The sequence below is a fragment of the Stegodyphus dumicola genome, chromosome 11 (genome assembly GCF_044657685.1).
Source record: "Stegodyphus dumicola isolate Sdum_Otavi_A_Nest chromosome 11, ASM4465768v1".
Classification (NCBI taxonomy): domain Eukaryota; kingdom Metazoa; phylum Arthropoda; class Arachnida; order Araneae; family Eresidae; genus Stegodyphus; species Stegodyphus dumicola.
Window position 1 is genome coordinate 91,243,384 of NC_140778.1, and position 17,907 is coordinate 91,261,290.

The 17,907-nt window shown below is 34.3% G+C and overlaps 1 protein-coding gene across 1 annotated transcript in view; it reads left to right on the forward strand.

Moving 5' to 3' along the window:
• The first annotated feature begins 2,661 nt into the window (after positions 1-2,661).
• The window catches only part of LOC118205674 (cubilin-like), a 70,833-nt gene continuing 55,587 nt past the window's right edge, over positions 2,662-17,907 (forward strand). Inside the window, exons 1-5 of the mRNA XM_085826321.1 lie at positions 2,662-2,818; positions 5,464-5,625; positions 12,210-12,398; positions 14,130-14,298; positions 16,037-16,248. Of these exons, the coding sequence (XP_085682447.1) occupies positions 2,662-2,818; positions 5,464-5,625; positions 12,210-12,398; positions 14,130-14,298; positions 16,037-16,248 (889 nt within the window). The remainder of the gene's footprint in view (positions 2,819-5,463; positions 5,626-12,209; positions 12,399-14,129; positions 14,299-16,036; positions 16,249-17,907) is intronic.

Below are 17,907 nucleotides of genomic sequence, written 5' to 3' on the forward strand. Positions count from 1 at the left end.
TAATGGATCCATGCTCTTCCCTTTAGCTAGATCGAAGTATGTTCCGAACGGAGAGCTAACAGTGATTTTGTTCCATGTCATGTCCCATGCTTTTTTCTTTTCTTTATACATCTTTTGCCGGTACTGTGCACGTACCCTCTGGTAAAGCAGCCTGTTATGGGTCCTTTCCTCTCCAGTTGTTTTTTGGAATCTTTTCCTTGTTGCTCTGACCTTTTTCCTGAGAATAGTGAGATCTTTTGTCCACCATGGACAGGTGCGCGATCTTGGTTTCGAGTTATGTGAGAGAACTGTTCTTTGATAGATCTCGTGAAGACTAGTGGTAACTTCTCTTACATATTTATCGATTTCTTCGATAGTTGTCAGATTTCTAGGGTCTGCTAAAGATTTTGAGATATACCTTTTGAAACTTAGCCAGTCGGTATGTCGTACATTGATTTTCGATCTTCTCCATGTTGGGTAATGAATGCTGGAGACGTCAAAATAGATATTATTATGATCGCTATTGTTTGCTTCGTCCGTTACCTTCCAATTATCGATCCGGATTATGTCTCTACTTATGATAAGTGTGAGGTCAATCCAGCTGTTACCACTTACTCCTGCGAAGGTTGGCGTATCCCCTATTTCATTGACTATCGATAGTCCAGTGCTGGCAATGAATTCGCATACTTTGAGGCCTCGTGTGTCCGTATTATGTGAGCCCCATAGGGGACTTTTGGCATTGAAATCTCCGGTAATTATTGTAGTCATGTTGTTATTGTCCTGCATAAACCTTTCTAGGGTTGTCAGGATTGGTGTAATATCTCGCGATGGAGGACAGTATACCGTGATTAGTATAAATCTTGAGTCACTGCCTATTGCAAGCGCTATAATCTCCGGAGAGCTGAAAAGTTCCAGAACTGGGAGATTTGAGTCCGCTATAATCACTGCAGTTATTGCGTCTGTTCGAGAGTAGAACTTCCTATATTTTGTGGGGAATCCGTACAGTTTGTTCTGTACTGTGTACGGTTCCTGGATACATGCTACTTTGAGTTTGTCGTTTTGTTCAAAATTTATCTTTAAGTTTTCTGTTGCACTCCTGGAGTGCTTAAGATTAATCTGGATTATTTGGATACTATCCATAATTTGTTCGTTGTTTTAATCTTTCGAGCTCTTTTAGGTAGCATGGGCATTTCTTATCTCGGCTATCATGTTGGGCATCGAGGCCTGTATTATATCGTTTATTCACCTTTGTGCAGTTGACACAGCTGACTGTTGTTTGGTCACAATTGGTCTTCTCGTGGTGTGTGGAGCCGCATCCGGCACAGACTTTATCTTCCTTGCAATATTTCGCTGGGTGGTTATACCCAAGGCATTTGACACATTGCGAAACCTTTATAAACTCCCTTACGTTATATCTTGACCATTGTATGTTCAACTTCTTCGTTTTCATAAGGATCTTGAAAGCTACTGGGTCTATAGATAGAACCCAGTGCTGTCCAAAGCGGGCCTTCATGGCGAACAGAATCTCTATTTCACTTTCTGCTAGGTCGGTGTTCTGTATTTTAATGAAGTTTACTATCTCGTCTTTATTAATGTTCTCGTTGACATTGTAGACTATTATTCTGGGGTTTCTTTTTTGTGGATGTTTCGTCTCCACTACGTCCTTCAGCTTCCGATTTTCATTTATGGCCTCTTCAAGTATTGCCAGTTCATCCTTTTTCGTAACTTCTACTAGGAGCCCTCCTTTGTTGACTCTCTTTATATTCTTGACGCCTACTTTGAGTTTTCCTGGATCTATGTACTTCACCAGCTTCTCCTTTACCTCGTCGGATGTACTACCCTCAGTCTTAGGATAGACTAGTAATACATGCTCTGTCTCTTGCCGTGATCTTGATTGTGATTGTCTAGATCTAGAACTACTTCTGGATGGCCGACGAGATCTTGCAACTTCTGCAAAAGACAGCTTTTGAGTGGCGACTATTCCTTGGATGTATGTCTCTATATTCTTAGTTTGTTCAATTTGTCCTTCCAAATTGGCAATTTTGTAACTCTGCCTCGAGACTATTCTTAACATATGGTCAAAGAAACCTCGTATCTTTTTGTTTGCTTTTGTGGAAATGTCGTCTCTATTTAAATATCCAATTAGATTAGTATAGCACTCTGAGGCCTCTTGATACTCTGTACTGGCATCTACCAAAGTTATATCAACGTCTAGCTGTCGTGTACTGCTCTGTTTCTGTGTCTTATCTATTATTGGAGCACTGGCCGACTGCGTCTCATTGTCGGGGCGTTGCCCCTTAGGCTCTTTATTTTTTGGACGAACCATCTCACTTTGTGTTTTAAATAGTTCCAAAATAATTTTTTAAGCAGAAATTTGAATTATTTGACGAAAATTAAACAAATCGACCAACGGGCAGAAAGACTTCAAGTTCGGTGCGCCAAAATTCTCGATCTCGCCCTTGCGGCGGGCAGAAAGACTTTGTGGGTGGTGCACCAAATTCGTTGTGTCAACATATATCCGCCACACTAAGCCTAACGCTTACTCAGAATTACAAATGCATATAACATTTTCCATACATGTACCAAAATCACAATTTTCAAAAAATAGGTAGAGAAACAGATATAAAATCCTATTTTGTACTCAAAAGTTATTAGCACAGTATATAAAAACCTTGAGAGACAATGCTTACTCAGGATATGCAAATGAGGGCGGCGGACAGCAACAATTTTAAAAGTCTTCCTATCCTCGGAGATTTCCCTTCTTCGCAGAGAAACACCACAGATATCGCAACCGGAACTAGTAATCCATGGAAGAATCACATTTTCACAAACACAAGTGGTATAATTACCAAGATTTTAGCACTTTTAACGGAGCACACAAAACCACAACCAATATGGCCGCTGACATGCGCAGAACCCTTCTACGCAGAAACAAGCAATTTGGCCAACGGGCGAGAAGGCAAATTTTTCGGGTCACAAAGCTGAAAGTTTACTTTTAGTTCCACTCTGCAAAAAGGCACTGAAGTTGGTGCAGAAATAACTTAATTCACTGTTCCACTAGAAGTTTGAAATGTAAACAAACGGCGCTTTCATTAGGCTTAGTAGCATTTAAGCAACTTATGGATTATTGGTAATTCTACAATTATTGCATGCAGATTGAACTAAATGTATAAACACCGTAACCGGAATATAAGAACAACATAATTCAATCACTTTTAAATCAAAAATGCACAATTTACACATATATAGGAACAAAAACACTGAGAAGAACGAGCCGGGTAACAGATTCAGAATATATATATTTATTAATATGCTTCTGGTGCTGTCGATCTCAAAAAGAAGGGATGTGCATAACTACATATTATAGCAGTCCCATATACACAATTTCAAAGTTGTGAGGCTTCTCCTTTTTTGTGTTATGCTAGATATATACGTACGTACGTCACGAACAAATCTCTTCTGAATCTATTTTAAATATCTTTGTCAGTAGGTTTTGGGAGAAACAGTCCTTTATTCTGTCCGTACAGGCAGATGTCAAGCAAAAGCATTGTTCAAATGGATCCGAGAGCGGTCGAAATTTATATTTCCGTTGAAATATGATATATTAATTTTCCGCCACTACAGTACTACTTTACTTGGTACAAGGAAGTAAATATAATCAGCAAAGTTCGTTAATTGTAGAGAGGAACAGAATTAAGTTTCAGTAAGGATTTTTGATTATTGAAGATTTCTCCTATAACGGAAATTTAAAAATAAGGAAGTAAAAATATAATTAAAATAACTACTTATATTATCAGAAAAATTATCTTACTTCCAATATTAACTGAAGAAATTGTAGTTCGTTCCGACGACGATTTTCGAAGCGTACAGAGGTAAAGCTGCCGCTGCATTCCTTGAAGACTTCTGCAACTTTATTTACAAATTATATTACTGAATTATCTTTAGAACTTTTCAGGACTATTACTATGAAATCTGTTAACATTTACCTGTCGATTAATTCCTGAAAATCATTACCCTTCGACTCGACAAAGCTCTGATTGAGAACAAACTTACCACTACTGATAGATACTGAAAAGAAGTCAAAGAGGAAAGGAGAAAGTAAAAACACCTAGAAGTTTTTCGAAATGCCTTTACGATGAAAAGTACAACTGACTTATGGAACATATAAGCAATAAGTATTATTTATGTATTAAACATTAATTACAGGCCTCAAAATCGTTCTAGAAGTATGTTAACAATACAAAGCTCGCAGGCCGAAGTAACAATATCAAAGGTAATCGGACTAACGGAAGTTTTTATACTTGTAGTTAACAACAAAATGGCTAAAGCACTCCATTTCCTGTTATATTTCACAGAATATATTCTATCATATGTCAGGTGTACAAATATCTTTATCCAGAAATTAGTATTCTGTCTAATAGAAGAAAATTAATTATTACCCATAAGGCCGGGGCTGCTGCTTTCGAAACGGGATTTTACGTCTTACTATGAAGGGGAAACCACTTTTCAAATTGTTGATATCAAATACTATCGCTCTGTCTTATCTTTACAGAAATTATGTGCATGTATGCATGCATGTATGTGTGCATGTTCCTCTCATTCTGAAAAGACAATGGTACTTAAACCCATTAAATTTTGAACGCTGTCCTCCATCCGAATATGTGCAGCTGGAAACCCGAAATATATATTTAATTTTTATAAAACTTTAAAGAATTTTTGTCTAACAAACTCGAAGTTTGGAAAGCGAGCAGTGGCAACATTGTACAGAATAATATATTTTTATCTCCAGCGCGCGAGAATGTCTCGCATATTCTAAAGATGTGCTGTTTTTAAATATTTTGTGATTTTGCTGTTGTGTTTAATTTCATGCGGCGTAAGTGCAAATAACGTGATATTTAATAAATAAAGTTAAAACACAAAATGTTGATAATAAAAAGGGAAAAAACAATTTTCCAAGCCATCTAACTAAGAAAACTGAGCACTGATATGATGAATGCGAAAAGGCTGAAAAGATATTAAAATGTAATGCCAGTACATAATACGGCATCGGAAACTCTAAACATATGCTGCTTTTAAAATTTTGTAATTTTGTTATTGAATTGTATATGGCTTAAGTGCGAAGAAACTGGTGCTTAATAATAATGCTAGCAGGAGTGAGTGCAACTGAAGACTGGTAGACTGCAAGCTCAGCGAGAGCATGAAAAACCTTAACAAATCTTTTGTTATAGTTAAAATCTGAACTCTTTCAGATTTCAATTTTACTAATTATATTTAATAAGTAATAATGTTTTTGAAAGTAATCTTTAAATATTGTAATTAAAAATTTTTCGTGTATGTATATTTTTCATAAAGAATTATCCTTAAATATAAAATAAAAATGGCAAGCATGAAGTAAGTGAAAACGGGAGAATTCAAGAACAAGAAGCTATCATTTTTTGTATGAGTAAAATTCTGTTTTTTTTTTTTTTTTTTTTTTTTTTAAAGGCTGTGGAAGCAATTTTACAAACACCAGAGGCCAAATATTTTCTCCTTATTATCCTGATATCTATCATGGAACTCTCAACTGCGCTTACACTATTGGAAAAGCTGGGCAGTTCATAGGAATACAGTTTGATGATAATTTTAGTGATCATGCTAATTCAAACGGTAAATAATTAATTCGTGATTCCTTTTTTATTAATTCATTTCATTTATAAACCGACCACCGTATTTCCTCTTTTTAAAAACATAATTATTTTTCAGAAAGTTATTAGTACTCTTTTATGTTATTGTTCTTTAATATAAAACGTGAATATTTAAAATGATTGCATTCCTTACTAAAGATGTAGCAAAATGAAACGTAATAACTAAAAGAAAAAATCTGATGTGTACACCACACACATGACTTCCTTGTACGGAATATTAAATTATACGCATTTTTTCTTGCATTTAATTTAAACTTATTGGAATGAATTAAATCTACTTCGACAGCGCATAAACCGCAATAGAATAAATGCATTCTTTAAAATTTACTCTGTTTGTTTACCATATCAGGTTCAGTGTTCCGCCTTACTTGCTTGGGGAACATTCAAGAACCTGACTCGGAACAGGGAGCTTACTAAAGCTATGTTCACTAAATGTGGGAAGTAGACAAGATACACAGGAAGGGTATACGAAACCCTTTATTTTTCACTCTTTACAATAATTTCCGAACTTCGGAATACAGAGACCAACCACTTGTGGTCTGAACGTAAGAATATAAAAATATTAACTAAACTCTAACTTAACTTTGAAATAATAAACAAGGGCCTACGTGGAAGATTGGCCGTATATTAACAGGAAGCCGTATGTAGTACACAGAACTGTTAACACTACAATACGTTTAAAATTATTAAGAGGATTAAATCTCTGGCCTGGAAGGCAACCAGCAACCGAGTAAAACTGCTAAGGCAAGTGGCCTGCTTCGACTAACTCCTTCCTCTCTCTCGCTTGGCAAAAAGCCACAACTTAATTTGCATAAATAAGTTAAAGCTTTTAATTCTGGCCGGAAGTAGAAAATAAGAAGTGATAGTAAAGATTTAAAATAAAATAAACGTTAGTAAAACTTAAGATCCTTACAACCATAGCGACACTCTGGGGCTAGATTCACTTAACAGTATTATATTTCGTTCATATTATAACTCATAATGCACAAAATGTATATCATTTAAAGAATAGAATTATCTAATCGTTGCCACATGTTCTATTCAAATACTATAATAAAGCTAGAATGATTTATAAAAGAAATTAAGCAAACAAAACAAAAAAGAAACAGTTTTTCACAGACGATTGAGTATTTCTCATTCAATTAATTCAGTTCTCACTTGTTTTTTATTTAATAATTTTTGAAGGAAGTCTACATACATGCCGAATTTTAAGTTTATCTGAGAAGGCAAAATTACATAAAAACTCAAAATATCTATATTAAAAATTACGAAGTAAATCTTAAACATTTATTTCCTCGAAAAAATTCCAGAAAGGATTAAGCATGATTTAATTGGCAATAATAAATGAAGCCGTTATCTTTGTTGTTGCGAAGGTAAGTTTCTCTAGATTGGCAACAAATCCACTAGTCTGCTGTTTCAAATGTAAACAATCAATGGCCGCCATAAAAAAAGGCTTAGCGGCACTTAAACAACTTTAAAATTGTTGATAATTCTTAAATATTGCATACATATTTATTAAAGGCATAAAAACCTTAACCGGAAGATAAAAACAACATAATTCAATCATTTTTAAAGCAAAAAATGTACAATTTACAAACATATACGAGTAAACAAACTGAGACACTGAGCCGGGTAGAGTGATATATATATAAATGTATTTATATACGTTTGGTGCGGCCGATTGCAACCAAAATACGAGGTGCACATCTACGTGTTATAGCAGTCCTAGATACAAAATTTCAACGTTCTGAGGCTACTCGTTTTTGAGTTATGCGAGATACATACGTACGTACAGACGCCAAAAAAAATTATCTTCAGAATTCATTTTAAAGCAGTTTTTTTTTTTTTTTTTTTTTTTTTTTTTCAGGAAAAGAGTCTTTTATTCTGTCCTTAAGTACAGATATCAAGCAAAAACATCGTTAAATTGCATTCGATAGCGGTCAAAATGGATATTTTCGTTGAAATATGCTGTCTGAAACTTTTCGGGATGACAATACTTCCTTTTTACTTCGTACAAGGAAGTACAAACATCGAATTTATACTTATAAGTATGTTGAAAATAAAATGATCGTGTGATCTCTGCGATCGTGCATTTGTAGTCGTCTGATATCTTTTTCTCGGCAGGCCTTGCGATAAATGTTTCTGTAAAAAATCTTTTAGAATGTTTTCCGTGCTCTTCAAGTTTGCTCCTCCAAACTAGCCCTTGATGAAGAACTAAATTATTTAAAAGCAATAGCTATTGACAGGGGCTTTTCACCCAACATTATTAATCAAGCAGTTAAAAAATTCTCATCTCAACACACTAAAAGCCACACTCTTATTTTAGGAGATTATAAAAATCCTGTTGTCATTCCCTTCTTTCCATCAATTAGCTATAAAGTTGCACATATTTTGCAGAAATTTAACTTTCGGGTTGTTTATTCTCCCATCAATAAAATTCCAACTTCTATACTCAAGGACCCCATTCCGGATATGAATTCCTGGGGTATTTATAGGATTCCTTGCCAGTGTGGTTTAATTTACATTGGCCAAACTAAGAGAGCCTTAAAATTTCGCGTCAAAGAACATGAGGCATATGTTAGAAAAAAGGAAACACAGAAGTCTTCTGTTGCTCAACATTGTTGGTCCGAAAATCACACTTTCAATTTTTCTGCTGCCAAAATTATTCAAAAAACATCTTCCATTGGAGAACTGGATTTTCTAGAGGCATTTCACATTCATAAAAATCTTTCTGTTCTAGTTAACGATCCTAATTCCAATCCAAATTTGCCTTCGGCTTTTAGAGAAATTGTGTTTTAGTTCTGGTTTCGCCAACAGATGGCGCCACTTGCTTATTCTTGTCCAGGCTTTGTTATCTTATCTAATCATTATTTCCTATCTTGTTCATTTGCGGTTTTGCAGCTGAAGATGATGGTTCGGTAAAACCATCGAAACTAGTCCTGTGAAAGTTTTGTGGGTATAACGCTGATTTTTGTTGTTTGACTTCTGAATTAGTATAACGGATATTTTTGCTTACTTCGTTAGTTTATTCTTTTTCTCGGATTACCTAATTAATTATACTTGGATTATATTTCAGTCTAACATGTTTATGTATGAGATGTGTTGTGAATAAAAATCAGAAAAACTTTGACAACATGATCTTCATGCGAAAATCCCGTTTATTTTCCAGTGTGATACAATAGTATTTTTTTCAAACACGTTATTTGTTACTTTTATTCCTCTAGTACTTTACTTTACTAGAGAAATATTAATCTTTAATATAAAACATAATTGTCTAAAATGATTGACTTCCTTACAAAGATGTAGCAAAATGTAAGGTATTATTTAAGAGAAAAATATCGAGTTTATACTTACAAGTATTTTATACTTCATTTAATTGCATAAGCAGTGTCAAGAAAATAATCCACTTCTTGACATTACTGCCCGGATAAAACCTTTCTCACTGTCTAACAACAGTAGGCAAAGACTGCGTGAATGCAAAATTCTTAAGCTACCATTAAACAAACAGACACATTATATTCGTTTCGGGGAGCTAGGAATATTACATAATCTGTCTCCAGAGTCATATACCGCCAACACCCGCCTTCGCTTCCCATATTCGAATGTCCCAACTTACTGCTAGCAAATTAAAAATGTTTCTGTTTTGTTTATGTGACTTTTATGGCATCATAGTCAGATCTAAGCATTTATGATATCATAGATATCTAAGCAGTGTCAAGATAAGCAGTCTAAAACGTCTGCCAAGATAAATCTAAGCAATGTCAATAAAATAATCCACTTCTTGACATTATTGCCCGGATAAAACCTTTCTCACTGTTTAACAATAGTAGGCAAAGACTGTGTGAATACAAAATTCTTAAGCTACCATTAAATAAACAGACACATTATATTCGTTTCGGGGAGCTAGGAATATTACATAATCTGTCTCCACAGTCATATACCGCCAACACCCGCCTTCGCTTCCCATATTCGAATGTCCCAACTTTCTGCTAGCAAATTAAATATGTTTCTGTTTTGTATATGGCACATTTATGGCACATTTATGGCATAGTCAGATCTAAGCATTTATGGTATCATAGATATCTAAGCAGTGTCAAGATAAGCAGTCTAAAAGGTCTGTCAAGATAAATCTAAGCAGTGTCAATAAAATAATCCACTTCTTGACATTATTGCCCGGATAAAACCTTTTTCACTGTTTAACAACAGTATACAAAGACTGCGTGAATACAAAATTCTTAAGCTACCATTAAATAAATAGACACATTATCTTCGTTTCTGAGAGCTAGGAATATTACATGATTCTGTCTCCACAGCCATATACCGCAACACTCGCCTTTGCTTCCCATATTTGAATGAACCAACTTACTGCAAGCAAATTAAATATGTTTCTGTTTTGTTTATGGCACATTTATGGTATCATAGTAATATTTATATAACTGGTAGAATGAATTGTTGCTTAGTAATATAGTTCCGTGCTCCTGGATGATTTTATTGATGAAGAAATTCTATAATTTTACTTAGGTAGAACTTAATTCCCACCGGGGGTCTTGCGATAAGCTGACCAATTGTCCAGGCAAAGATGCTCAAGCACCCTGGAGCCCACGGTCTATATCAGGGCACTGCCGGGTATGGCTCTCTAAGGGCTGCTTGTGCCGCTGAGTTTAGTTTTATGATTTAATTCCGCAATACAAAACGTTTAGCTTAAAGTCAGTTAAACGTTTTGTGAATAAAAAAGTCAGTTTTTATCTGGCGATAAATTCTTGTTAAACTTTATGATTATAATCATGATATAGATTGTTATGATGGATGTTTTATCCACCTTTTTGGGCATCAGTCATAGAAAATAATTTAAATATTTTTGATAATCTCCAACATGCTCAGTCAACATTAAATTTTAAGCAAAGCGATGAAAACTCCTAAATGAAAATTTCCTTGTTTTTATTTGGCATATTTTATTATGGCAAAGAACTCTACGGCTCTCTGCTTAAAGTGAGAGATTCCTTTCTTGGAGAATGTTCAAAGGGAAGCTAGCTAGTATCCACATTACAACATTGTAAAATTTGGAATCTCTCTTTATTTTATATTATTCCCTCTCAGATTGCTTTCTATCGGTATCCGGACATAATCCCGACAGCCGAAATCCCGACAAGCCGAAATCCCGACAAGCCAAAATCCCGACAGGGTCGAAATCCCGACAAACCAAAATCCCGACAGAGTCGAAATCCCGACAAGCCAAAATCCTGACAGGGTCGAAATCCCGACGAGCAAAAATCCCGACAGGGTCGAAATCCCGATTGTCCAATATCCTGACAGGGTCAAAATACCGACACGGGCGAAATCCCAATAAGGCCTAATGACCCCTTAACATACTTACACAGCTGCAACTAGTATATGCTTTGATGACTAGCAAATCTGAAGAAAATTACAAAAGATTATTCCAAGATTTAATTGATTTCGCTGAAGAAAATAATATTGAACTGAGGCCATCTAGAATCATTAGTGATCTAGAAAAAGCAGCTATAAATGCTCCGCACACTCAAAATGCTGTCGAGGATTGGCACAGAAGATGGGAGACTTTAATTGGACGGGCCATGTTGGCGTTTATAAAATCATAGAAGGATTTCAAAAAGAACAGGAGCATGTGGAATACCAAGTTGAATGCATTCATCGCGGAGAACAACAACAAAAACGTAGGAAGGTAGATGATGACAGAGAAAGGAGAATTATGACTGTTGTGGACGATCGTGATAATCGACCTGTGATGGAATATCTTCGTGCTATCGCTCGCAATGTGTCACTGTAAATATGTCGTTTGCATGTGTAAGTGATGTTTTCTTTTTCTTAATAAAAAGAATTTTATAAATCTTCATTTCAAATTTTAACGGTCATTTCAATTTGTTAAAAATTATTTTAAGTAATGACATAATTTTTATGATTTTTTGATTTAAACTTTTAATTAGTAATATGTAATAGTTAGTTAAAAATTGTATTTTATTAAGCTAAATTGAGTGTTTGTATTTAGATATTAACTTGTCGGGATTTTGGACAGTCGGGATTCTGGACACTCGGGATTCTGACCCTGTCGGGATTCTGGCTTGTCGGGATTTCGACGTGTTGGGACTTTGGGTTGTCGGGATTTCGGCCCTGATCCCGACTGTCGGGATTCTGGCTTGTCGGTATTTAGGCTGTCGGGATTATGACCCAGACCCCTTTCTATCAGTCTTTGTATTTTTGCTTTGTTTTTGTATGTTTTACAGCAGTCTTTGTATTTTTGCAATTTCATCCCATTTCACCATTTAGTATGACTTTGTGGACTTACTTTTTCCCAAAAAAATTTCACTAGGGCAATGAAATTAGCAAATGGCCAAAATTAATCTTATTCTACATATTGCCTAACAGTTACCCTTTTATATTGCTAAAAATTAGTATCAGGGAACTTGTGTTACTATCAAAAATTAATCAAGTCTTATAATAACAACACATTGTTATTTTCTGTTATCTATAATGTGGTTCAACTGTTTTACTGAATAAATTAAATACTTTCAGGAAACCAGAATTGTGCATCTGCTTACTTGGAAATATACCAGGAAGACGTATCTGAATCTAACAGACAAGGCAAATACTGCGACAGTAATACACCAGAAAGTCGGACTTTACTTGGACCGGTTACGATAAGGTTCATTAATTCTAACGCAGATACTGCTCATGGATTTGAATTAAAATATGAAGTTTTAGGTAAATGTAAAAGCACAAATCTTCTTTTTTAAAAATGCCAAAATAATCTTGAGTTTTAAAATAGCCCATCCTGTGGAAAACTGAGCTCAAAATCATGTCTTTTCACTCCTGTCTATTATCCTGAATATTTCTGGCGGCTATCACTTCATAAGTACTAAGTCTGAATATCTGCTGCACATCAAAGCAAAAATACACGAAATCAAAAAAATAAATATTTTCGAAAGTTTGCTGATTATTGATTATTTTGTGAGCAGGTAAAGTTATGTAAAAAATGAGACTCCCGTGTATATTGTGAGAAATATCTTTAACGCCATTTACACAAAATTACAAGCTTACAAAATGCAATTAATACTCTCTTATAACCTTCTTGTGAGAAGAGACTATTTTTTTAATTTCATATTACAAATACTCAATATTTGGGCTTAAGCCATTAGTTTACAGGCTCTCCAGTACTTTTTAACAATGTCCTCATATCGAGAAAGTGCAATACAATTTTTTAATTTCTAAAAAATCATAGACTAATTGGAGTCAAGCAAAATACAGTTTGGGTAATCCACCACTCCAATTCTGTAGAGGTGGTCTCGCAAATAGTCATGCCCGGTTGACCGGGCCATGACTTATATTTTCAAGAGAAATAAATTACAATGAAATAAGCTATATCCCGTAATACAAATATTAATTATCCTAATAAAAATATTAACCAACTTTCCGTTGAAAAAAAATCATGTAAAACTTTTCAATATCTTACAAATAGCGAAATAAGCAAAAAAAACATGAAAGAAACTCAAAAAACAAAATGTTCCGCGCACAGTTTTACTCTGCAGAACAACACTATAAAAAATATCAATAAAAATGTATTATATATATAAAAAATGGCAATGAAATATGCCAATCTCTTAAAAACAGTGACATGAGAAATACGATGAAAAATTGTTGCCAAACCCATATTTCTAAAAGAATGAAACTATTCAAAATGATGCGATTTCATCAAAAATCTATCAACAACAATAAGAAAGGAAAATTGTTGCCAAAATCACATTTTTAAAGATGTGAGAAGTGTACTCGGAAGCTTTATTTAAAAAATGTTTTAAAAACACAAAATATTATCATTTTTCCAAAATTCTTTTTTGTAAAAGCAGTCGCAAGTTTAACGTGTACTAAAATCAAAAAAAAAATAAATGGTACATCTTAAAAATAAACTTTTTTTAAAAAAAATTCAGTTGAAAAGGTGTTAAGCTCACTTTGTTAAAAAAAATCGTATTTAATCGATTTATTGAATCACGAAATGTGTTTTAAGTTCGTAAAATATCTAAGTGCCTACGTTTCATGACGATGTGAAAATGGAGTGTGTAGAGTAAAATCTCGCTTTTCTATAGCCCATTATGTCTCAAAATGACACTATTTCGCCACAAAACATAAAATTAAAAAAATTCTAATTCGAATTTCGAAAAAATCGCTTCGAGGTGGACTGGCTCTTGTCTAGATGCACCTATGTACCAAATTTCGTAGCCGTGGGTCTATTAGCTTACGCGCAGCGCGAACGAAAGACACACACACTGACACACAGACAAACTCTTTTATTATATGTAGAGAAGATATCTACCTTTGTTTTAATAACTTGTGTGTGTTCCTTTGCTACTGGAATCTATTTATTTGGTCTAATATTGTAGGTCTTTCTGTCATCCATTTAGGCATGTGTTTTACTATTTTACTATTGATTGTTTTTCACAGATTGTGGTGGCATTCTTACTGATCCACGAGGTGTGATATCTTCTCCCTCACACTACGACTTACTTCACTACTGGGACTGCATTTGGCAGATTACAGCTCAACCTGACAGAGTGATAGCTCTCAAGTACGTAAATTTTAGATTCATTGCAAACCAAATCACATCGAAAAGGTAATTGTTAGACTAGTTTCAAAAAACAAAACAAACAAACAAAAGAAAAAAAGCTGAAAGCTTTCATATTTTATACTACGCCCAAAGGGGCGTTTTTTTTTTTTTTTTTTTTTTTTTTTTTTTTTTTTTTTTTTTTACATTTTGTGTTTTCTTTTATTTATTAAATATCATGTTCTCCGCACTTAAACTACATGTAATTCAGAAGGCGCTTAAAACCGGAACGACTGCTTTTGTTCGCTGGAAGAGTCTAAGATTTGTAAATATGGTACTTGAAAGTAGCGATGAGGTAGGAAGAGAGAAAAAGACGCTGCGTCATTTCCGGTTCGTGCTTTGTGAACGCAGCTAGAGTTTCCTTAGTACGAATTAATAATTATTATTCTTATTTTCATTGATCGTCTGCTCTTATTTCAATTTTGATTACCTAATTTTAAAAATTCTGAGTTAAATTGAAATAAAATCTGGAAAGAAATAATACTCATTCTTTACACAAAATGGAATTAAAACTTGTTGTTCTTTCGCAAGTAAATACAATACTCTATTCGTATAAAGATAGGCCTTTTCAAGCTTGATGAAAATATATCATACTAAAACACAATATTTATTTTGTGTACCAGATTTAAAAAAAATACGTTAAATAATTGTTTTTATCATATTAGCGATAAATATTATAAATATCAAAAATGTACAATTAAAATTTTCTATAATACCTCAAGTAAATAAAAACATTACAGTTACTTATTGTAACTTCATGTAATACTTAGTTACTTTACCCAAATAAAAGTTCTAGTAAATATTAGATTTCGTTGAAATAAACAAGATTATGTAATTTCGCCAAAACGTTATGCTTTGAGAAAATTAAATACATATAGAATCCGTACAGTTTTTCATTTCAAACAAGTATTTCTCTTCGAAATATTATTTTTGTTTCACGAATTGGTAAAAATGAATCCGTCCTTAAACAAAATGTTCAATAAAACACAGAGTATAAAAATACGCAGTGAAACCATCCATTCCGCGATCTCAACTCTTCCGGTTGCCCAAGCCATTTCGGAACCTTTCAATTCTCTTCCTCTTACCTGCGTTAATTGAACTCGCCCAGCTAAAAAAGCAGCCGTTTCGGGATTGACGCTCTAGTTATAAAATTCAACTCAACAGCAATATCAAAAATATTTAAAAATAGCATGTCTTTAGAACTTCCGACAGTAGTCCCGGGGGCTGGAAATGTGTTTTTTTTTTTTTTTTTCGGTACAGTGTTGCCACTGCTCGCTTTAAAATCGTTGAGATTTTTAATCAAAAATTCATTGCTGTTTTACAAAATATGAAATAGGCAATAAAACAATTTCCAAATTCGGGTTGCTAGGTGCGCGTGGCCGGGTGAAGGACTATGTTATTCAAAATTTGATGAATCTAGGTACCGTTGTTTTTTTCACAATGCGAGAAACATACCTACATTGATGTAGATTCTTCGTTTCTTAGTTTCTTTAAATATAATATGGGGCAGTAATATTTGGTGGCAACAATTTGAAAAGTGATACATCGCATTTAAGGGATTCAACGCAAAATGCCTTCTGGACTAAAAAAATGTTATGAGCATAAAACTAACATAATTCTATATTTTAAAAAGGCTTAAGTTATCGAACAATATTTTTAATTTTCCTTGTTGAAGCGTTTCAAACGAATTAAAGTCCGGAATGTCTTATTAGGTGTTTTAAAGCATTGTTTTTATACTTTATTTTAGATTTTCTAATTGGAATCTTAAGCCATCTGCCGGATGTGTGCGTAATTCTTTAGAGATATGGGATGGAAATGTTACAGGACCTCTTATTGGTCGCATTTGCGGTAAGGGTAGAATAACTTTCAAATCAACAGGAAACCAACTGACTGTGCGCTACCGTTCTACATCGGAGGACACGAGCAACAGATTTTCGGCCTTTTATTACAATACATACGGTAAGAGAAAAATTTTATAATTTTTTTGGCGCATTAATATATGAAGTAAGTACCAGAAAATTTAAGAACCTCGCAACAAAAACTAACATCCTCGCAACTAAGCCCAGCAACACAAAAAAAAAAAAAAAAAAAAAAAAAAAAATGCAATAACTTGAGGTTGTTTTATCATGAAATTCATTGTATATAGCTTAATATGAAATGAAGTAATTTCTTTCTCAATGCGTATACAGGAAGTGATTCAAAAATGATTACAAAACTAAGTATGTCTGTAATCAAAAACCATCAAAATGTCTGTAATGCTTGGTAGTAAATCTACGCTACCAGTTTAGTATATGGTTCCAATAAGGTAGTTCCTTCCCATTAAAAATATTTAATCATATTGGCAATTTCAGATTAACTGAAGGCGGTTAAGGTGATTCTATCTAAAACGCGATAAGATTTGTTTACAGTGAAATAATGGAAAAATTACTACTGCAAATCGTTTATTGTTATTTTTCAATTCAGTGGCACAATGACAGTGTTCAAGATATATTGTAAATATTTTTCTTTAGAGAAGAGAAATAAGCCAAAGTAAAACATAATATTATGCAAAGCAACAATCTTGTGCTTGGCATAGATTTTAGCTAAGAATCTATCGATTTTGAGGGTAAACAAGTGCAGGTCTCTCTTCAACAGGAGCAAAGAAATCTGCAACGAATTAAAAGCCACGGTCGTATTGACACCCAAAAGTGAAGCCTAATTAGCTTATTAATTGCACTCCTCTGAACCTTCCTTGCTCTGACTAATTATCGTTTAAACTGCCAAATAAAAGACTGACTAAAATTGAGTAATACAGACAACAGGTGGAACTGAACTAGATTTATTAGACTAATTCCTCGCAGTTTACAACTTAAGTTTAGTCACTGCTTTTTGCGAGATTTGCATTAATTTAAATATTAAAATTAAAACAAGATACGAGTACAATATGACATTCAACTACTAACTCGGTTCCAGCAATGAGGATTCTAAACCTACACTTTAATATATATAAATGTGCATTGATCCATAGGCCAACTGCGTGGGTGACTTATGTTTTAGGATAACTGGCTGTATTGTATGATAGACACCGTATTCTCTCTGAATTGCAACTTAACTTGCTGTTTAAACTGAAACCACTTTGCACTCTGGTGAACTCGCCGAAAAAAATAGAATGTACGGACAAAAATTAACATTAAGAATATAGAGGTATTCCTCCCGCTTTCTTAGTATGCATGCGTGGTGTAATGGTCAGCACACTCGGAGCGTGTTCGAAAGGTCCGAGGTTCGAGTCCCGGCGAAGGCATTGCTCTTTTTCATGTCTCCTGCTTCGTAATATCTTGATGTCTCTACAATGGCACCCGAACTAAAAAAAATGGATGATGATTCTCCACCACCAGGATTTGGCGATCGGGTGCCCTAATCTCCAGGGAGAGTATATAAGGTATTTCTCCCGCCTTCTTAGCATGACTTCGTGGGCACACTCGGCGAGTATTCGGGAGGTCCTAGGTTCCAGTCCCGGCGAAGGCATTCCTCATTTTTCATGTCTCCTGCTTTGAAATAAATTAACGTCGCTACAAGAATACCATTTAGTCATACCAAACCGCATATTAAGAACTCTAGTACGAGTATGTGACTTCTACT